At 40.6% G+C, this 16,171-nt stretch overlaps 1 protein-coding gene across 1 annotated transcript in view; it reads right to left on the bottom strand.

Annotated features, from left to right (window-relative positions):
* CHD3 (chromodomain helicase DNA binding protein 3) overlaps window positions 1–12,966 on the bottom strand; it is a 45,154-nt gene extending 32,188 nt beyond the window's left edge. Inside the window, exons 1-5 of the mRNA XM_072398857.1 lie at window positions 12,095–12,966; window positions 3,858–3,985; window positions 1,813–1,977; window positions 1,361–1,482; window positions 241–383 (exon numbers count right to left, since the gene is read on the bottom strand). Coding sequence (XP_072254958.1) covers window positions 241–383; window positions 1,361–1,482; window positions 1,813–1,977; window positions 3,858–3,985; window positions 12,095–12,380 — 844 coding nt within the window. The 5' untranslated portion in view covers window positions 12,381–12,966. The remainder of the gene's footprint in view (window positions 1–240; window positions 384–1,360; window positions 1,483–1,812; window positions 1,978–3,857; window positions 3,986–12,094) is intronic.
* Window positions 12,967–16,171: the final 3,205 nt, after the last annotated feature.

Here is a 16,171-nt window from a genome sequence, read left to right as displayed (position 1 = left end):
GAGATCGGCTCTCTTTTTTCCCCCCTTTACAGCAGCTATGTCACCCGATGTCCCACCTACGCAATGCGAGATCGGTGGATGTAGCAAGAAGATCAAAGATGGCAGAGCTGGGCGCGAGGGAAAGTCCAGTGCTATTAAGGGATCTGCAGGACTAAAGGTAAGTGTGATTTGTTTATTTTTATTTTAGTTTCACTAAAACTGAAAAACTTTTATCACCACATATTACACTTCCACCTTTACCTTTCTGCTTCTTATTTTTCTTCTTCTTCCCTGCCGGTCTTCCTCTCTTCCTCTTTACTCTTCCTGAGGCATCCGAGGGAGCAGATGAGCTATGGACGCTGGAGTTCTCCAAGTCGGACACTTCCGCAAGTTCCATTTCTTCGCTCTATGGGAGATAATAATATTTGAAAAAGGGGATCAGTACAATACTACACATGAACACCATCAGCTACATAAAACTCACATCTACACATATTGCCGGATGTTATTTTAGACTTCCTGCAGCATGTTATGTGGAGGAAGAAATATCTCTACTGCCAAATTTCACCTCGTATCAATACAAGGGCAGCAGATTGTAAAAATAATCTGATTTCCTAAGGAGAAATAAGCTCTTTGGGGCAGAGTCCTCTGCCCCTCCTGTGTCATTTGCAGCCCCTATGTACAGCAATGCGTAATACGTTGGCACTATATAAATCCTGATTATTATTATTATTATTATTATTATTATTATTAATAATAATAATAGACTGTTCTCATTTTAGAAACTTTCAGACTTCAGACAGCTTTGCTGGATCACCCAGGTTTTCCCATGACAGTCTATTTTCTCCAGATTTATTAAAGCTCCAGTGAAGAGATCAGACCCTATACCTAACATTGAAGTTCATACATCCAAGTGAATACGTAGCAGTGTTGTGACTACTCATCTAACCCTTAACCCACCTCATGCTCTGTATAGCATTTTACATAGAATCTAAAATCAGAAAGCTTCTGTTGTATTCCCTCTTGCCCAGCATTGTTTTAGGTACTTATCAAGATGTTATCCATGCGGTAAATAATGCAAACTTCCCCATTAAAAATGTATTAGCTTTAAGATTTTAAATTCTAAAAGGATAATAACCACAGCTATGAGTCTGTCCTCCTCCTGCAGGGTGACACAGACACAAGGGGGAGCTATGAGTCTGTCCTCCTCCTGCAGTCAGACACAGACAGAAGGGAGCTAAGAGTATGTCCTTCCTCCTGCAGGGTGATGCAAAATGGACATAAAAAAAATAATGCTATATTTTTTGCACAATTAAGAGGAACAAATAGGGGGAAAGATATAAAATTAGCCCATATTGCAGGATCATAGAATGGTTCTCACCTCATAAACTGGCTAAACGCCTTATAGTTAGTTAGTGTATGATAATCGTCATCTGTATACACATGATCAACGTCCTCCAATCCCCAGCTGGCCAGCAGTACTGCAGAGGACTTCTGTTCCACCTGCTTGAAGAAAACAAAATGGTTGTCTAGTAAGCTCAAGAGACGTTATCTGCCAATATTGCTTATAACCCTGATGAATTTAAATGAGAGATATGTCTGATTCCCAAATTTTTAACCCCTCCTTCTTAAATTATGAAGAATAATGTTGATTTGTTGAAAGAAACACATTTCTAGGTTTGTACATATTGGGCCTGATTAATTACAGCTCTTCAAGACATGATAGTCTATCTTCTCTAGTCTTGGAGAACGTTAATAAATCAGGCCCATTCAGTTTCAGGGCCTTTCTTTTCGTCCTTTCACCTGCTCAGCTCATGGTAGGTTTATACGAACCTTGCGCTCCACGACCACTTCTTCATCCTTCTTTCTTTTTTTGGTTTTTTTCTCTTTCTTTTCTTTGTGCTTCTTTTTCCGCTTTTTCCCACCCATTTCAGAGTCACTGTCTGGAGAAATATGGCCTCTAATCCCCTCATCCCAGTGGAGCTCATCATCACTATCCTGTAAAAATGAAACAAAGGCAAAAATGTTAATGACAGAACAGATGTAGCTGAACTATATAATGGCTATTGAAAGCTTGGTTGCATTGATAAAATAGCACATGAAGGTATGGAAATGATTGCAGCTGCATGAAAATCCCCATAGTGCAAGATACACCTAACCAATCACTTGTCACATTAGACCAACCTATAACAGTTGGTGCTTCTCCAGCCATTGCAAATGGGTTCCTTAAGCAGTGAACAATGGTGGACTAATCTCCTCCCAGACCATCAATGTACAGGGGCACTACACTTATACCTGACCACAGGAACCTCGTCCACTGTAACCAACCACCAATGTAAGTTGGCTCTTCCTAATAGACCCCTTTTGTAGTTGGTCACTTCTCTATAGTCCTCCAATGTAAGGGGGAAAATCTTTAAAGATCTAGGGGAAAACATTCTACACATTACTAATGGAAATACATTCATAGATAACCAATATAGAAGATAGACAGACCACAAATGTAAGCAGATACATTTCCTTAAACCACCAATGTAAAGAGATAGATCTCAACAGACCATCAATATAAGGAGATCCATCACCACAGTCTACCAATGTAGGAATATATACTTCTCCATAAGACATTAATGTAAGGATAAAAAACATCCAAAGACCAATCATGTAAGAAGAAACATCTTCAAAGACCACTAATATAAGGGATACATCTCCATGGACCACCAATGGAAGGATATACATCTTCACAGACCACCAATGTAAGCAGATACATTACTATAGATCACCAATGTAAGGAGACAGATCTCTACAGACCACTATTGAAGGGGCAAAAAACCCCAAAGACTAATAATGTAAAGGGACCACCAATGTAAGTAGATGCATCTGTATAGACCATCGATGTAAAGGATACATCTCTATAGACCACCAATGTAAGGAGATACATCTCCATAGACCACCAATGTAAAGAATACATCTCGATAGACCACCAATGTAAGGAAATACATCTCCACAGACACACCAATGTAAGGAGATACATCTCTATAGACCACCAATGTAAGGGATATATCTCAATAGACCACCAATGTAAGGAATAAATCTCCATAGACCACCGACATAAAGAATACATCTCCAAAGACCACCAATGTAAGGAGATACATCTCCACATACAACCAATGTAAGCGATACATCTCCATAGACCAACAATGTAAGGAGATATTACTCCAAAGACCACCAAAGTAAGGGATACCTCTCCATAGACCACCAACATATGGAATACATCTCCATATACCAACAATGTAAGGGATACATCTCCCTAGACCACAAATGTAGGGGATACATCTTCACAGACCACCAATGTAAGGGATACATCTCCACAGACCACCAATGTAAGGGATACATCTCCACAAACCACCAATGTAAGGGATACATCTCCATGGACCACGAATGTAAGGGATACATCTCCACAAACCACCAATGTAAGGGACACATACCAAAATCTCCACAGACTACCAATGCAAGTAGATAGTTCTACATAGGCCACCAATGTAGGGAGATACATCTTCTAAGATCACCAATACAAGGGAATGCTTAGCAACAGACTATAAAGGTAATGTAAAACATCTCTACTGACCAACAATGTAGGTATACATATGTCCACAGACAACAAATGGGTGGATGCCCCTAACTTACTGATTGCTTTGATTTATAAAGATGATCTTCATTTTTACATCAGTTTTTATCTTACAGATATGAAAGAAGCAAAAAGGTAAAACACAAAAAGTAACTTACATTACACAAAAAGGCTATTACACTACTAATATAATTAGTGAGAGGATACCAAATAAAAAAACAGTAGAACACAGTTCTACCATCTAGCGTTTTCTTACAGGTTTTTTGCGCTTGTAAGTCCTTGGAGCTTTGGGCGGTCTCTGCTTGTCTTTATCCTTCTTCTTAGGTCCTCTTTTCTTCTTTGTAACTATTATGGGAGAAGGAACTGGACTGAGGTCCTCATCTTCTGTTCATACAGAGAGAAAACAAAAATGGTACATTTAACTGGTAACAGGGAATACAGGGAAACTACAGGGAATGGGGACGCTACAAGAGGCCCTAATAACTACCTGCAGTTTTACCAATGAAGAAGTTTACTTCGGGCTCCTTCACTCACATTGTCCACCTTTAAAATCCCTTCGGAACATTCACTAACGCAAAGAGAAGTTATGGTTCTGACTACCCCATCTCAAACACATCTTAGATACTCATTCCTATTCACAGTCAAAACATCACAATTTTAGAAATCTGTGCCCTCATCCAGTCAACAACCTGCATACAATCCAGGAGATTTTGGGCATAAAAGTTGAACCTGGCAACTTCTTGAGGAACTCTAGGGTTCCAAAGAACCTTGGCTGAGAATGACAGATCTAGAGTAACCTTTGAATTAACAGTAAAAACTTCACAATTTTTGAATATCTGTGCCCTCATCAGGCACTTGTCCAGTCAGCAACCTGACCACAATCCTGGAGACATTCGGCAGACCTTTTAAACCTGACAACTTCTTGAGGAACCAAAGGGTTCCATTGAACCCTGATAAGGAATAACTGTTCTAGACTAACCTTTGAATTCACAGTCAAAACTTCACAATTTTGAACATCTGAGCCCCTTCCAGGCACTTGTCCAGTCAGCAACCTGAACACAATCCTGTAAACATTCAGCACACCGGGCACCTCCATGGCATGTAATTTTGTCAGGTTTTGGGAAGAAGCCCCAACATGTCTTAAGTTTTACCCACCCATTTCCACAAATAATTTTAGTAAATGCCTAACAGGTAAACAGAGTGCTGTGAACAATTAGGTGTCAACTTACAAACCATCTGTGGTCTACAGATTGCGGTTGTAGAATTAAGGAGGAGTACCTCAAGTTGAAACATTTTTTTTCTTAGCTTGTGTAAACCTAAAGAATTCACACCTTCAAGCATCAGCTGAATCATAAAACAATGAAGTTAGGTTGAGTCTTGTTTGTAATCTGTAACAGGTAGTAAAAATTCAATGACAAATGTGATGACTTGCTTATAAACTGTGGATATCAGGCTGAATAAAATTAGCTTCTGGTTATCATCTTTTGCTTTATTGTGTTAGATAGTCTTCACAAAGGAAATAAGGCACCACAAAAAGCAAACTCATCTGAACAAAACATAACTGTGTTCCCGTAAGTTGTACCATATATTTGGAAGTAAATTTTTTTCACAATTTGCATAGTGATTAACTTATTAAAAACATATGTTCATTCTGTATGGAGGTATGGAACAACAGATTATGAGGCTATCTATAAATAATTTGAAATAGAACCAATAGTTTCAATCACATTTTTGGAGTGAATTGTGAATGTTGCTGATGAGCACATGTAGCAAAATCTAATGTTGTTTTGGTGGCAATAAATACTTGTTTGTGGCAAATGTGGCAAAATTAAATCTATACATTATGTGAATATAAGTGAAGGGTGAATGTCTCCATGTTTGGTTCAAAGAGGGATGGGCAAACATTCTTTAAGATAGACAAACTTTGATCCTTTATGAGTGTTTCTCAGCTAGGGTTCCTGCAGAGGTTGCTGGGGGTTCCTTCAGCAATGAGCTGTTTGGACCTCTCGGGTCAGTTAGGGTGACACCAATTGTTTTTTTGGCTATCTATAAGAGTAACATTCCTCCAATTTGTCAGCCATGTAAGAGACATTATTCCCATCATACTAATATAATGTGAGCTGTGGATATAGTAATTATAGAAGGGGTTCCCTGAAGACCTAAAAGTTATTTCAAGGGTTCCCCCATGTTACAAAAATTGGAGAAAGGCTGATCTATAAGGATGATCACCTCTTTACATGTCTATAGTGTCAATTCAAAAAATGAGGATTTGTCAAACTTCAAAGAATGTTTGGGGAACATCAAAGAACATTTGCCTAACCCTTCCCAAAATGAACCCAGGTACATTCACCCACCTCTAATAAAATGTTACATATGACCACGAAATAACCAAAAACACACAAAATATAATTATATGCAAATATGTTATTTGAAATTACTGGGTGAATGTTGCAACATTTCTAAAGTGAAAGGTAAATAAACATAACTAACCTATCTAACTTTATTTTTAGAGTAGTGAATGTTTTTTACTGTTGTTTTTGGGCCCTGATGAGAAAATTTCTCCTCAAATTTTCCTCTGATTTATGAAAGTTCTCCACGACTGGAGAAGATAGACTATCATCGGAAAACTTGGTGATCCAGCAAACATGAAATGGATTTGGTCCAGCAATGAGAAGATTTGCAAACTAATAGGAAATAATTTTTAAGAAATCTATTGCTGATTTGCTAGATCACCCAGGGTCTACCACGATACTCTTCTTCAAGAAGAGGAGCTTTCATAAAGCAGATCCAAAATTGTCAGGCTATCAGGAAGTAAGGGAAATAACAGGGCCACAATCAGAACATTGATAGAGTTTTGTTGCTAAATGTTCAAACTCAGGGGTAACTGTTGTTTGGATGTGAAGACCTAATCAAGTCAGGCACTTGCATTATACGTCTGTCACATGAACAGAAGCACTCGGCATAGTAATGCTTTGCAAACTATAATCTGCAGACCACAGATGATTTTTGAGTTGACACCTGATGGTCCTCAGTTTACTTAGCCCATAAACAAAGATGAAGGAGGAGCCCGTAAGATCTCCAGCCAAGGGGTTTAAACCTAATCCATTCCTATTCCATGCAACAGGTGGCATAAGATCAGTAACTTTTTTGGGACCAACCTAAAAGCAGAACGTGACTGTTTCAAGACCAGTTTTTACAGAAAAGCTCAGGATTTAAACCAGTTTATCTCCAAGGATTTGCTGATCATTTTGACAAGCCATTATCACTAAAGGTGCCTTCTCCTAGGTCATTATGAGCTCTGTTTGAATTACACAAGGAGGACGAAATGAGCAGCACTTTGCTAGGCTCCCCTCCACTGACATACATAGCGGTCCTTACCAGCCATTTATTGATCCGCCATGGCGGACTGGTAAACGACATCTGGCGACCACTGTACACATGTCACATTTTCTCAGCGCAGGTTCGAGCAATACAGTATTCTACCCAGAATTTTTTTAAGCTGGGTGGGAGGAAGCTGTAGGTGGGTGGTGGATCCTGTATTGTGATCCAACTTTTCAGTAACCACACAAAAACAGCTGGGTGATTACCGAAAAGTTTAGGGTGGGGCACCCGGTCAAAGGGACCGGGGAGAATTCTGTGATATTGTGTGGCTCCCTGCGACCAGTACTTTGCCTGCAACTCGGTCACTCGCACTACAGCACATTTGACACTTCCAGCAGTAAGCAGAAATGTACAGATCACTGTTGCCCCCATTCCTTCTCTATGGGGCTGCCCAGGGATAAGCTACTTGTAGTGACTCCCCCAAGGTAGCTGTTCACTGGAATGAGAAAATAACCACACCACAACCTTACAAACAGTGTGAACATAGCCCTATTAGCTGAGTGGATTGCATTTTATTATGAGTCTACTCATATAATAAAAGGTAATATTTCCCTTTATGACACCTAATATATAACACTCTATCCTTGAAAATGAAGTGCCAACACTGAGTAGATAAGAAAGCAGTTTATCAGCAGGAAGCTGAAGGTGAGTACTTCTTAGAAAGCATGTTAGGCATCAACAATGACCAACATCGTTCATGGAAACATTCTGACAGATCTGTAAGAGACTGGTGGAGAATGGCTGCTGTACATGTTATTGGAGAAGAACATGCTGGGGGGCTGCTCACTCATTATCTCCCCTTCCCTCTTCATGGAACAGAATGGCACTGTGTGTAAACCACTCATTCGTTCATCTGTCACTCTTTTACACATGTGTATGTGCCCTTACATTGTCCCCAATCTGCATTTAAATATTGCAGAACTTCCTCCTACTTCTGAGGCTTTTAGCCAGGTTCCTTCTCTGGCATTGGAGACTTTCCAGGAGGCTTCAATGAAGAAATAGAAGAAAGAGGAACGCAGGCTGCAGGTCTGGGAACTCTATGCCACCAGCACAATAGATGATTGCAGGACAGCCTCTTCATTTTACACTTGTCATAAGTGAATTTGCTGCCACTGCTAACCTCTCTTGAAATTGAGAATTCCCGAGGTATCACTGCTGGAAGTATTTGAGGTCAGCGACTAGAAACCAGAAGAAGTCAAGTTGATGCCAACAATACAGGAATGAAAATAATACAGGGCAGCAGGTGGCCTTCTCAGCGGCTATATACTGGGGTTACCCAAATGTTTCATGTATAAATCATTTGCAGGTTTCGAGGATTTTATTACTAAGCTGCAATTCTGCTTGGGGAAGTACAGAAGCGTTAGAACTTCTATCAGAGTTTATAGTTCTCTATGTTGGGGAGAAGCTCAGACAGCAAGGAGAACAGCGCTACCTGGATGATTCCTGACAGCTGGCACCTTGCCAAATGCTCGACAGCTGCACTTCCTAATGAACCATTGTTTTAAACAATTCACAGCGGGCATTACTCAACCACTCACTACCACCCCCATTCAATCTCTACGGGCGCCTTTGGGTGAGACACAACATAGCATACTGACCGCTGGCATTATTTCCGGGCATGAAGGAGTGGTAATTCCACCTCAATCTCACTGCTCTAAGGGTCAGTGTCGATAGACCAGTTAGAGACAATTCTATGATCAATAAGCTTCAGGTGAGATTTATCCACTGCAACTGCTAAGCTTGGTCTAGGGATTGAAACATCTAACACATTTTTCTGCAAATGTATCACATAAAAAACACAAAAGTGGCAATCGTCCCTAAGGTCTCTTTCAGATTTACAGTCAAAACCCACAGAGTTAGCCACTTACAGATTCCCCTTAATACTACTGTGCATATTTTAGTGTCAACTGAAGCATTTGAAATAGTGTGGTTGCAGTGTTGTTCTTTCTCCAGAGAAGGAAAAGCAACCATGAGGCCAAGAGTGACTTATGGCCTCTGGAAACCATGCTGTGATCCACTGTAGCGGAAAGCTATCGCATGCACAACATGGCTACCACCACCATGCTATTCAGTTGGGAGCCTGGCTGTCCCTGTGGTAGAGCACTGGGGTCAAATGAGAATCTGAAATGGCCTCAAAACGCTAATACAGGTGCCTTCAAATATACATCCAAGAGAAATAAACATCCAAAGAGTGAAGTCACACTCCATCAACACAACAACAAACAAGTGAGCTTGCTTTAAGGTTGTGGTCTCTACCAAGGGACAGCGCCATTTAAATCTGTTCTTGTGGTCTCTACCAAGGGACAGCGCCATCCATGTCCTGTTCGGGCAGAGCCGCTAAGGTCAACTGGCGCAAACCATATGAGCAGTGACACCAAAGGAATGCAGAAACGTATGTTGAGCTACCAATATTGCCATGTCTTTTATCAAGCCAGCAGGTGGACCAAAACTTTTGTACAAGTACTAGATTTTCTTTGCTAAGGTCGACCATTTGCGATTGTCTAGTGTTAGCACTGGTGTCTCCCTACACCATTTAAGTTAATAACTGCTAACAAAGACTACAGGAACAGGTCCCTCTGGTCCCACCCCTTCCATGAGACGGAACAGGCAGTAGCTGAGCAGCCTGTCTATACAGTGCTTATTTGTTGGTACCTACTGAGCATCTGTACAAAGATTCAGGCTTCAGCTCATGTCTTCCTCTGTCTCATTCATTGTTGAAATTGACAGACAGGTACGAGTCACAGAGAAAACAAAAAACCTTTTTAAGGATTCAGTCAGACAAGCATTCCTCACAGAAGATTATTGTGCTCTCTTTTTAGCTAACCCGTGATCTCTGGGAGTCTTTTCTTATGTATAGCATGAAACAAAATATGTGTTTCTCAAGACATAACTAACATAACATAACATTAACGTTAACACAAAAAACTAAAATTCTACAATAAAAAAAAAACAAACCCAAAACCATTTTTAGGTCTCCTATTAATCTAACAGAAGCCAAATTAAGCCCAAATAAATTGTAATTATTTTATTTTAGAACTGCTATCTTCAGGACATCAGAGCAGACCCCCACATTATATATTAGCAGCATGAAATGAACTTATCAAATGTGCCAACGTACTGAAACAGTTTTACCAGGGTAAGGCATAGGTGTGGCCTTGTCTATGTTTTCACTAGTAACCCTCACAGCCCTAGAATCCAAAAAAAGTACTTCTTTGTATTCTGAAGTATTCTTAGATTGTAAGCTCTTCGGGGTAGGGTTCTCTCCTCCTCCTGTGTCACTGTCTGTATCTGTCTGTCATTCACAACTCCTATTTAATATAAGTCGCTGCGTAATATGTAGATGCTATATAAAAATGCTTTAATAATAACAATACTATACAAAGCCAACCCTTTTTTTGGTTTAGATATCATGGGGAAGGTTTACAACCTACCTACATTTTTATCTCTTTAAGTAGTGAAAGCTGACTTTTTCTAGCTATGATTCTTTGATGGTATCATCATTTCTTTTGCACCCACCATGCCTTGTTCAAGGTTGGAGACAGAACTGTGTTTGCTTTACCTCTGTGTACCTGTTAGACTGCTGTCTTATAATGCAGCAAATTGAACCAGGCTTTATAAGATTTTTTTTGCCTTCCTCTGGATCAAATATGTCCATAGGGTTTTTATCTGGGAAATGTTAATTTCCCCAATGGTTGAACTTAATAGGCTTATTTCTTTTTTTAACCTAACTGCGGTATGTAACCATAACTGAAAGTGCCCAGAAGTGGGAGGGAATTCTTACAATGGAAACACCTGTTTTGGTGAAAAAATTCCCTTATTTGGTAGATTTCTTCCTATTTCCCATTGTATTTTTATGGCAGGAAGTAAAGGAAAATATACCAACATTAACATTTTGGGCTTTTAGTGCTGGTTTAGTCAAAGCTTACACAAGGATAAGGGCTCCTCTTCTCAGAGCCCTGCATGACAGTGTTGGGGCCTAGTATGGCTGGGGGGTTAGGGACAATTGAACGAACCTGCACAAGCAAAGCAAATGTTCAACTTAAAGGTAAATCCAAGGCATAACATCACCAATGCCCAATCTAGACACCAAGAACTAGAACAGAATTGATCACTAACCTAATAGACCTCGGCCTGAATTATATGTTTTCCCCTTAATCGTCACTGTCCCCACAACCTCGTTTGGTGCAGGAATATCTAAGTCCTAATATTTTTTAATGCATATGACCAGCTCTGATTTCACAAAACCAAGTGAGGGAGAACTGCCTTCAAACAACACATCCTCTCCAATCAAGGATCTACCACCTGGTGCAACAATTTTTCACCACTTGCCCCCAACTTAATGCTTGGTCATGTGACCTGCAAGATCTGCAGCTTGGTGCAAGGGTACGCCTTCATAAATGCCCGTTCTCTGTGGTGCACCTGTAACCCGGCAACCCCTAACCCACTACGCAGCAACTGCAATTGGCCTTTGTCAGACAGGCCCCGCTAAATCTTCGGACCCCGGTTCTCACGTACCTGCGCTAAAAAAATCTCTCAATGCTTAATTAAATAATAAAAAGTGTAAATTTATACCGAAATTTAAATACTTTTTTTTCTTCAAGAAATACAATTACTAACCCATCGACTAGCCAAAACAAAACTTTTCACGTAAAAATCATGCGTTACGATCTAACCAATCGGACATTTTTATGGGAAAACTCTTTTATGAAACACACTTTTTAACAGCACAGCAAGTTATATATAAGCTATGGGACACCACAGCCACCTTCCCATACACACACCACAGGTCCCTTTCACTATTCCCTGACCACTTTCACTATCCCTCTAATTAAAATGGCGGGAACGTCCTCTCAGCTGTCACCCATTCTATAAAGGTGAAGGGACAGACCACACCACACTGAGAAGGGGGGGGTTCGAGGTGGACACAGGGGGTCTGCCGTCACCAAGTCACACAATAAGGGGACACACAGCTCAAGTCCCTTCGCCCCCCCCCCTCCCAGACAGTGAGACCGTCCATCGGTTAATGCGAATAGAAAGGGGGGGGACTTGAAGCCGCCCCCGCACTGTACACTCTGTCTCACGGCCCCCCCTTCTCCCTCATTGCCTGTTTACCTGCGGCAGCTGTTGGCGCGTCGTCGGTTTCAACACTCCCCGGCTCCCTCGAGGCCTCCGGCGGGAAGAGGAGGCTGGGGCTATGGCGCCTCGGAGCGTCTTCGTCGCCTTCCTCCTCCTCCTCCTCTTCTATTTCTTCCTCGTCGCCTTCCCTGCCGCCTTCTTCTTCTTCATCATCGTCTTCCTCCTCCTCCTTCTCGCCGTCCCCCTCTTCGGACACGGCCATCTCCTCTTCTTCTTCTTCCTCCTCTTCCTCGTCCCTTAGCGGGGAAGAGGAGGACGCCATCGCCCGCCGCTAACTTTTCCCCCTTTCACCGGGGAAAAAACCCGCGGAAAATTCCCCCTTCACAAACCCTTCATCCGAAGAAACCGGGCGAATTTACCTCAGAAGCCCGCCAATTTCTTTTTACCTCAGGAAAAAAAAAATCAAAAGCCTTTCCCGCCGATTTCGGGGTGATTTTACCTCAGTAGATAAAAACGTGATGGGGGGGTGTATTAAAAATAAAAAAAATTGCTTTGTCCAAAACACCCCCCTTAAAAAAAGACCCCCTCCCTCTTTTCCAAAACAAAAAGTTCTGAGGGGGATTAAAAGTAAGAAGGGGTTAAAAAAGAACACTAGAGTAAAAAAATGTTCTGAAGGGGGAGAATTAGGAAAAAAAAGGGGATTTATTTTTATTCAGATCAAATAGAAAAGTTGACAGGGAACCAAGATGGCCGCCCCTTCAATTATTATATGTAAAGTTAAAAAAAAAATAATAAAATGAGGCTGTGTGAGATATTTATAAACCTTCCTCATCCCTCCCCCACCTGAATCACACAGCAGCTACTCCCCCTTTTATTAAGACCATTTCTATTATACACAGCAGCCTCCTTCTCTCTCTCTCTTTCTCTCTCTCTCTCTTGTGGAAACAGCCGCACAAAATGGCTGGGGGGGGGCAGCTGGCGCAATTTAAAAAAATATATAGAGATATGATATGTGACCAGGCATAGAATAGGTGGGTGGGGCTGTTTGTGTCAGTATGTGGCTAGACAGATTTAAATGTACAGCCAGAAGCAGAGAGAAGGAGGAGAAGTTGGGGGGGGGGGGAATGCAAGAGCAAGATATGAATATGTATAATGTGGAAGGAGAGAAATTGTTGGCAAGGGAAGCTTCAGTGATTTTTTTTTCATGTTACGCTTTATATTTGTACTATAGTGCAAAGTTTTTGTTTTTTTTCTTTTCTTCTACTTGAGTCATGACATAACTACAGGCAGGTGACCTGGAGTAAGGAAGCCGGAGGGATACGAAAATGTAATGTAAATGTAGGCCGAAATTGGGTCCATAACATGGAGTTGATGGTAAAGGTTGCGAAGGCTCGGACGTGTACGGGTTCGGTGGTTGGTGTTGGAAGCAAAGAGACTGGCGCAGTTCTATAGAGAGAAGAAGCACTCTGTGACATCCTTCCGTAGATCAGTCACTAAGTAGTTAATCACTAAGCGATGTCAGTGGACAGCTATACTAACGCAAGATTTTCAACCAAGATGATCACATTTCAGGAGGACAATCTGGAGTGCGTAAGAAGTTCTAGGCCTTGATCAAACCAGCTTGTAGTTTTCAAAAGTTAAAGAAATGTTACCAGGTTTATCCCATGCTCACATGAACATTTTTCATGTTCATGAAAGAGACTCGGAAGCTGAAAAAGGTGATACAGAAAATGGGGGGAAAAATTCTTGGAATCTAATTGGTCTAGGGGTATAGTAAACTAGTGAAAGATTTTTCAAGATCGGCCATGGATAGGTCACCATTTACATGTATTTGAGTTCCGTTTCAGAAATAGAGGTTGCAGGAAAATAGTTCCAAATATCTGAAATCTGAAGCTTCTCCAAGACTGAGGAAAGTCCAGAGTTAGCTCAACAACATAATGGTGAAAATATAAACTGGATAACTAGTCAAGGTGCACTGAGCTATGTAAAGTTTTGTAGGTGGATTGGGGGGGGAGTGGAGGGTAAGCCAAGCCTTAAAAAAGAACCACAATTAAGTCTGAAAATGTTGTTGAAAGTACAGAATAACGTGTGGGCTGCTTCAATGTTTACAAGCTATTTTATATTTTGTGAACGGAGGTCCTCTGTGCTGTTTCTTCTATATCTTTACTTGTGTTTGTATATAGCGCCCACAAAGAGCGCTTTACAAAGTTTCAAATTGTCATATTACCAGTACTAACTGTCCCTCAAAGATGCTCATAACCTAATGTCCCTGTCATGATCCAGTCTTAGGCCAATATTTGAGAGGATGCCAAATAACATAACTGCATGTTTTTGGTTGGTGAAGAGAAACTTGAGTGCCTAGAGGAAACCACCGCAAACATGGAGAGGACATACAAACTCCTTCCAGATAGTGTCCTGGCCTACTTCTATGTTTGTAGGTTCACTTTTTGACCTTAATAGTAACAGATTAAGGACGTGTAATCTCTGTAATGCTATCACTTATTTTTTTAACGTTTGGGAAGCACTACTCAATGTTTGATTAGTCTGTATGGGAAGTGGGATCTGCATTTTGTAAGGTCAAGTACACTGATAGGCCTGTTTTTTATTCATCATTATAAGGTGGCCTAAAAGCGGACAACTACTCTGGCAGGGTTGGTTTCAAATGTATTTCAAAATAGAGTGCTGCAAAATGAAGAAAGTCTTCCATCTGGTACAATTTTTAAGCAAAAGAACTGCAGTGCTGATGTATGGCCCATCTTTTATGAATCCTCATCTGTAATATTATTAAACAGGCAGTATATTACACCACGCTGTACATTAAATAGGGGTTGCCCTGCGATCTTCAACAGCGTTCAGCAACAGCAATCTTGTGTGCAGATTCCTCTTTTCATAAGATGGCCTAAATTTCAGCATGGTAGTTTTAAAATGTAAGCACAAGTAACCCTGAGATGATCATCGTTATGCTACCTCTGCCTCACAGTTTAGGTGAGGTGCACTGCAAGCAAATGACCACTCGAGCACAGCTGGACTCGGATAAGCTGTACTTTAGGCAGCGGGTGAAAGAATAAAGTCTGTGGCTGAAAGCTTTATTGAAGATATGAGGATGACAGATGCTCTGGGAGCCAAAAGAGCTGATGTGTTTTCACAGAATGCTTTGTCATGAAATGACTAAATGGTTAGAGTACGACAAATCATTAGATGACTTGGCTGTCGATGTAAGGTAACCTGTGACCTTTAATAAGGATTTTAGTGGAAGTGGTGATATACACCATGTACTAAAATGTAGCTCTAAGTTTTCAAATTTAAAGGATTTTAGTGGAAGTGGTGATATACACCATGTACTAAAATGTAGCTCTTAAGTTTTCAAATTTAAATAATGTATAGATCTGTTATACCCCCTCCTTGAGAGAATTTTTTCACACAGCCTGAACACTTAAACACCTCCGAAATGCGGATAGCATAAGTTCGCACTTCAGTTGTGTTTTTAAGGTATTTCGAGAGTTATGGGACTCTCGTTGCTCCATTTTTTTTTCTTGAGGGGGGGGGTATAGTAAAGAAGCCTTGACATGATGTTCTGGTTTATGGGCCAGACACCTTAGGAGCATTTATAATGCAATTGTGGATTGTAATCTATTGATTTCAGTGGAGGCATTTGGCAACACTTTAAAAACGCGGTTTGCAAGATCATTTTTATGTGAAGCAATGCAAAAGCATTTACGCACAGTATTTATTTTTGTTATGTAAGCATATAACAGGTATATGTTATGCAAAGTGTTTGGGAAGCTTTTGTAACAGGAAGCTAACGACCATATCCTAAAACTAATCTACAGGCAAAAATTAACATTTGCCAACCCCCCTCTAACCTTTCCTGCAGTGTTGCTTTTTGTAGCCTATTTAAGTTCACTCCAGGTCCTTTGAAATGCCTTTTCTGTGTGGGAATCCCTGACCTATCACCAAAACTGCCAATCCCCAGCACTTTTCCAAATTCTGGGAAAAAAAAGCGCACTTGTTTTTATATTTTAAAGAAATGATGTGTGAAATGGAATTTTATTTTTCTTTGTGTATGCATTATGTTATTTTTTCTTAATGATACCTTAAAAGGAAGTAGGGGGA

This window comes from Pyxicephalus adspersus, chromosome 2 (assembly GCF_032062135.1).
Source record: "Pyxicephalus adspersus chromosome 2, UCB_Pads_2.0, whole genome shotgun sequence".
Lineage (NCBI taxonomy): Eukaryota > Metazoa > Chordata > Amphibia > Anura > Pyxicephalidae > Pyxicephalus > Pyxicephalus adspersus.
This window is presented reverse-complemented; position numbering and strand designations above follow the sequence as displayed.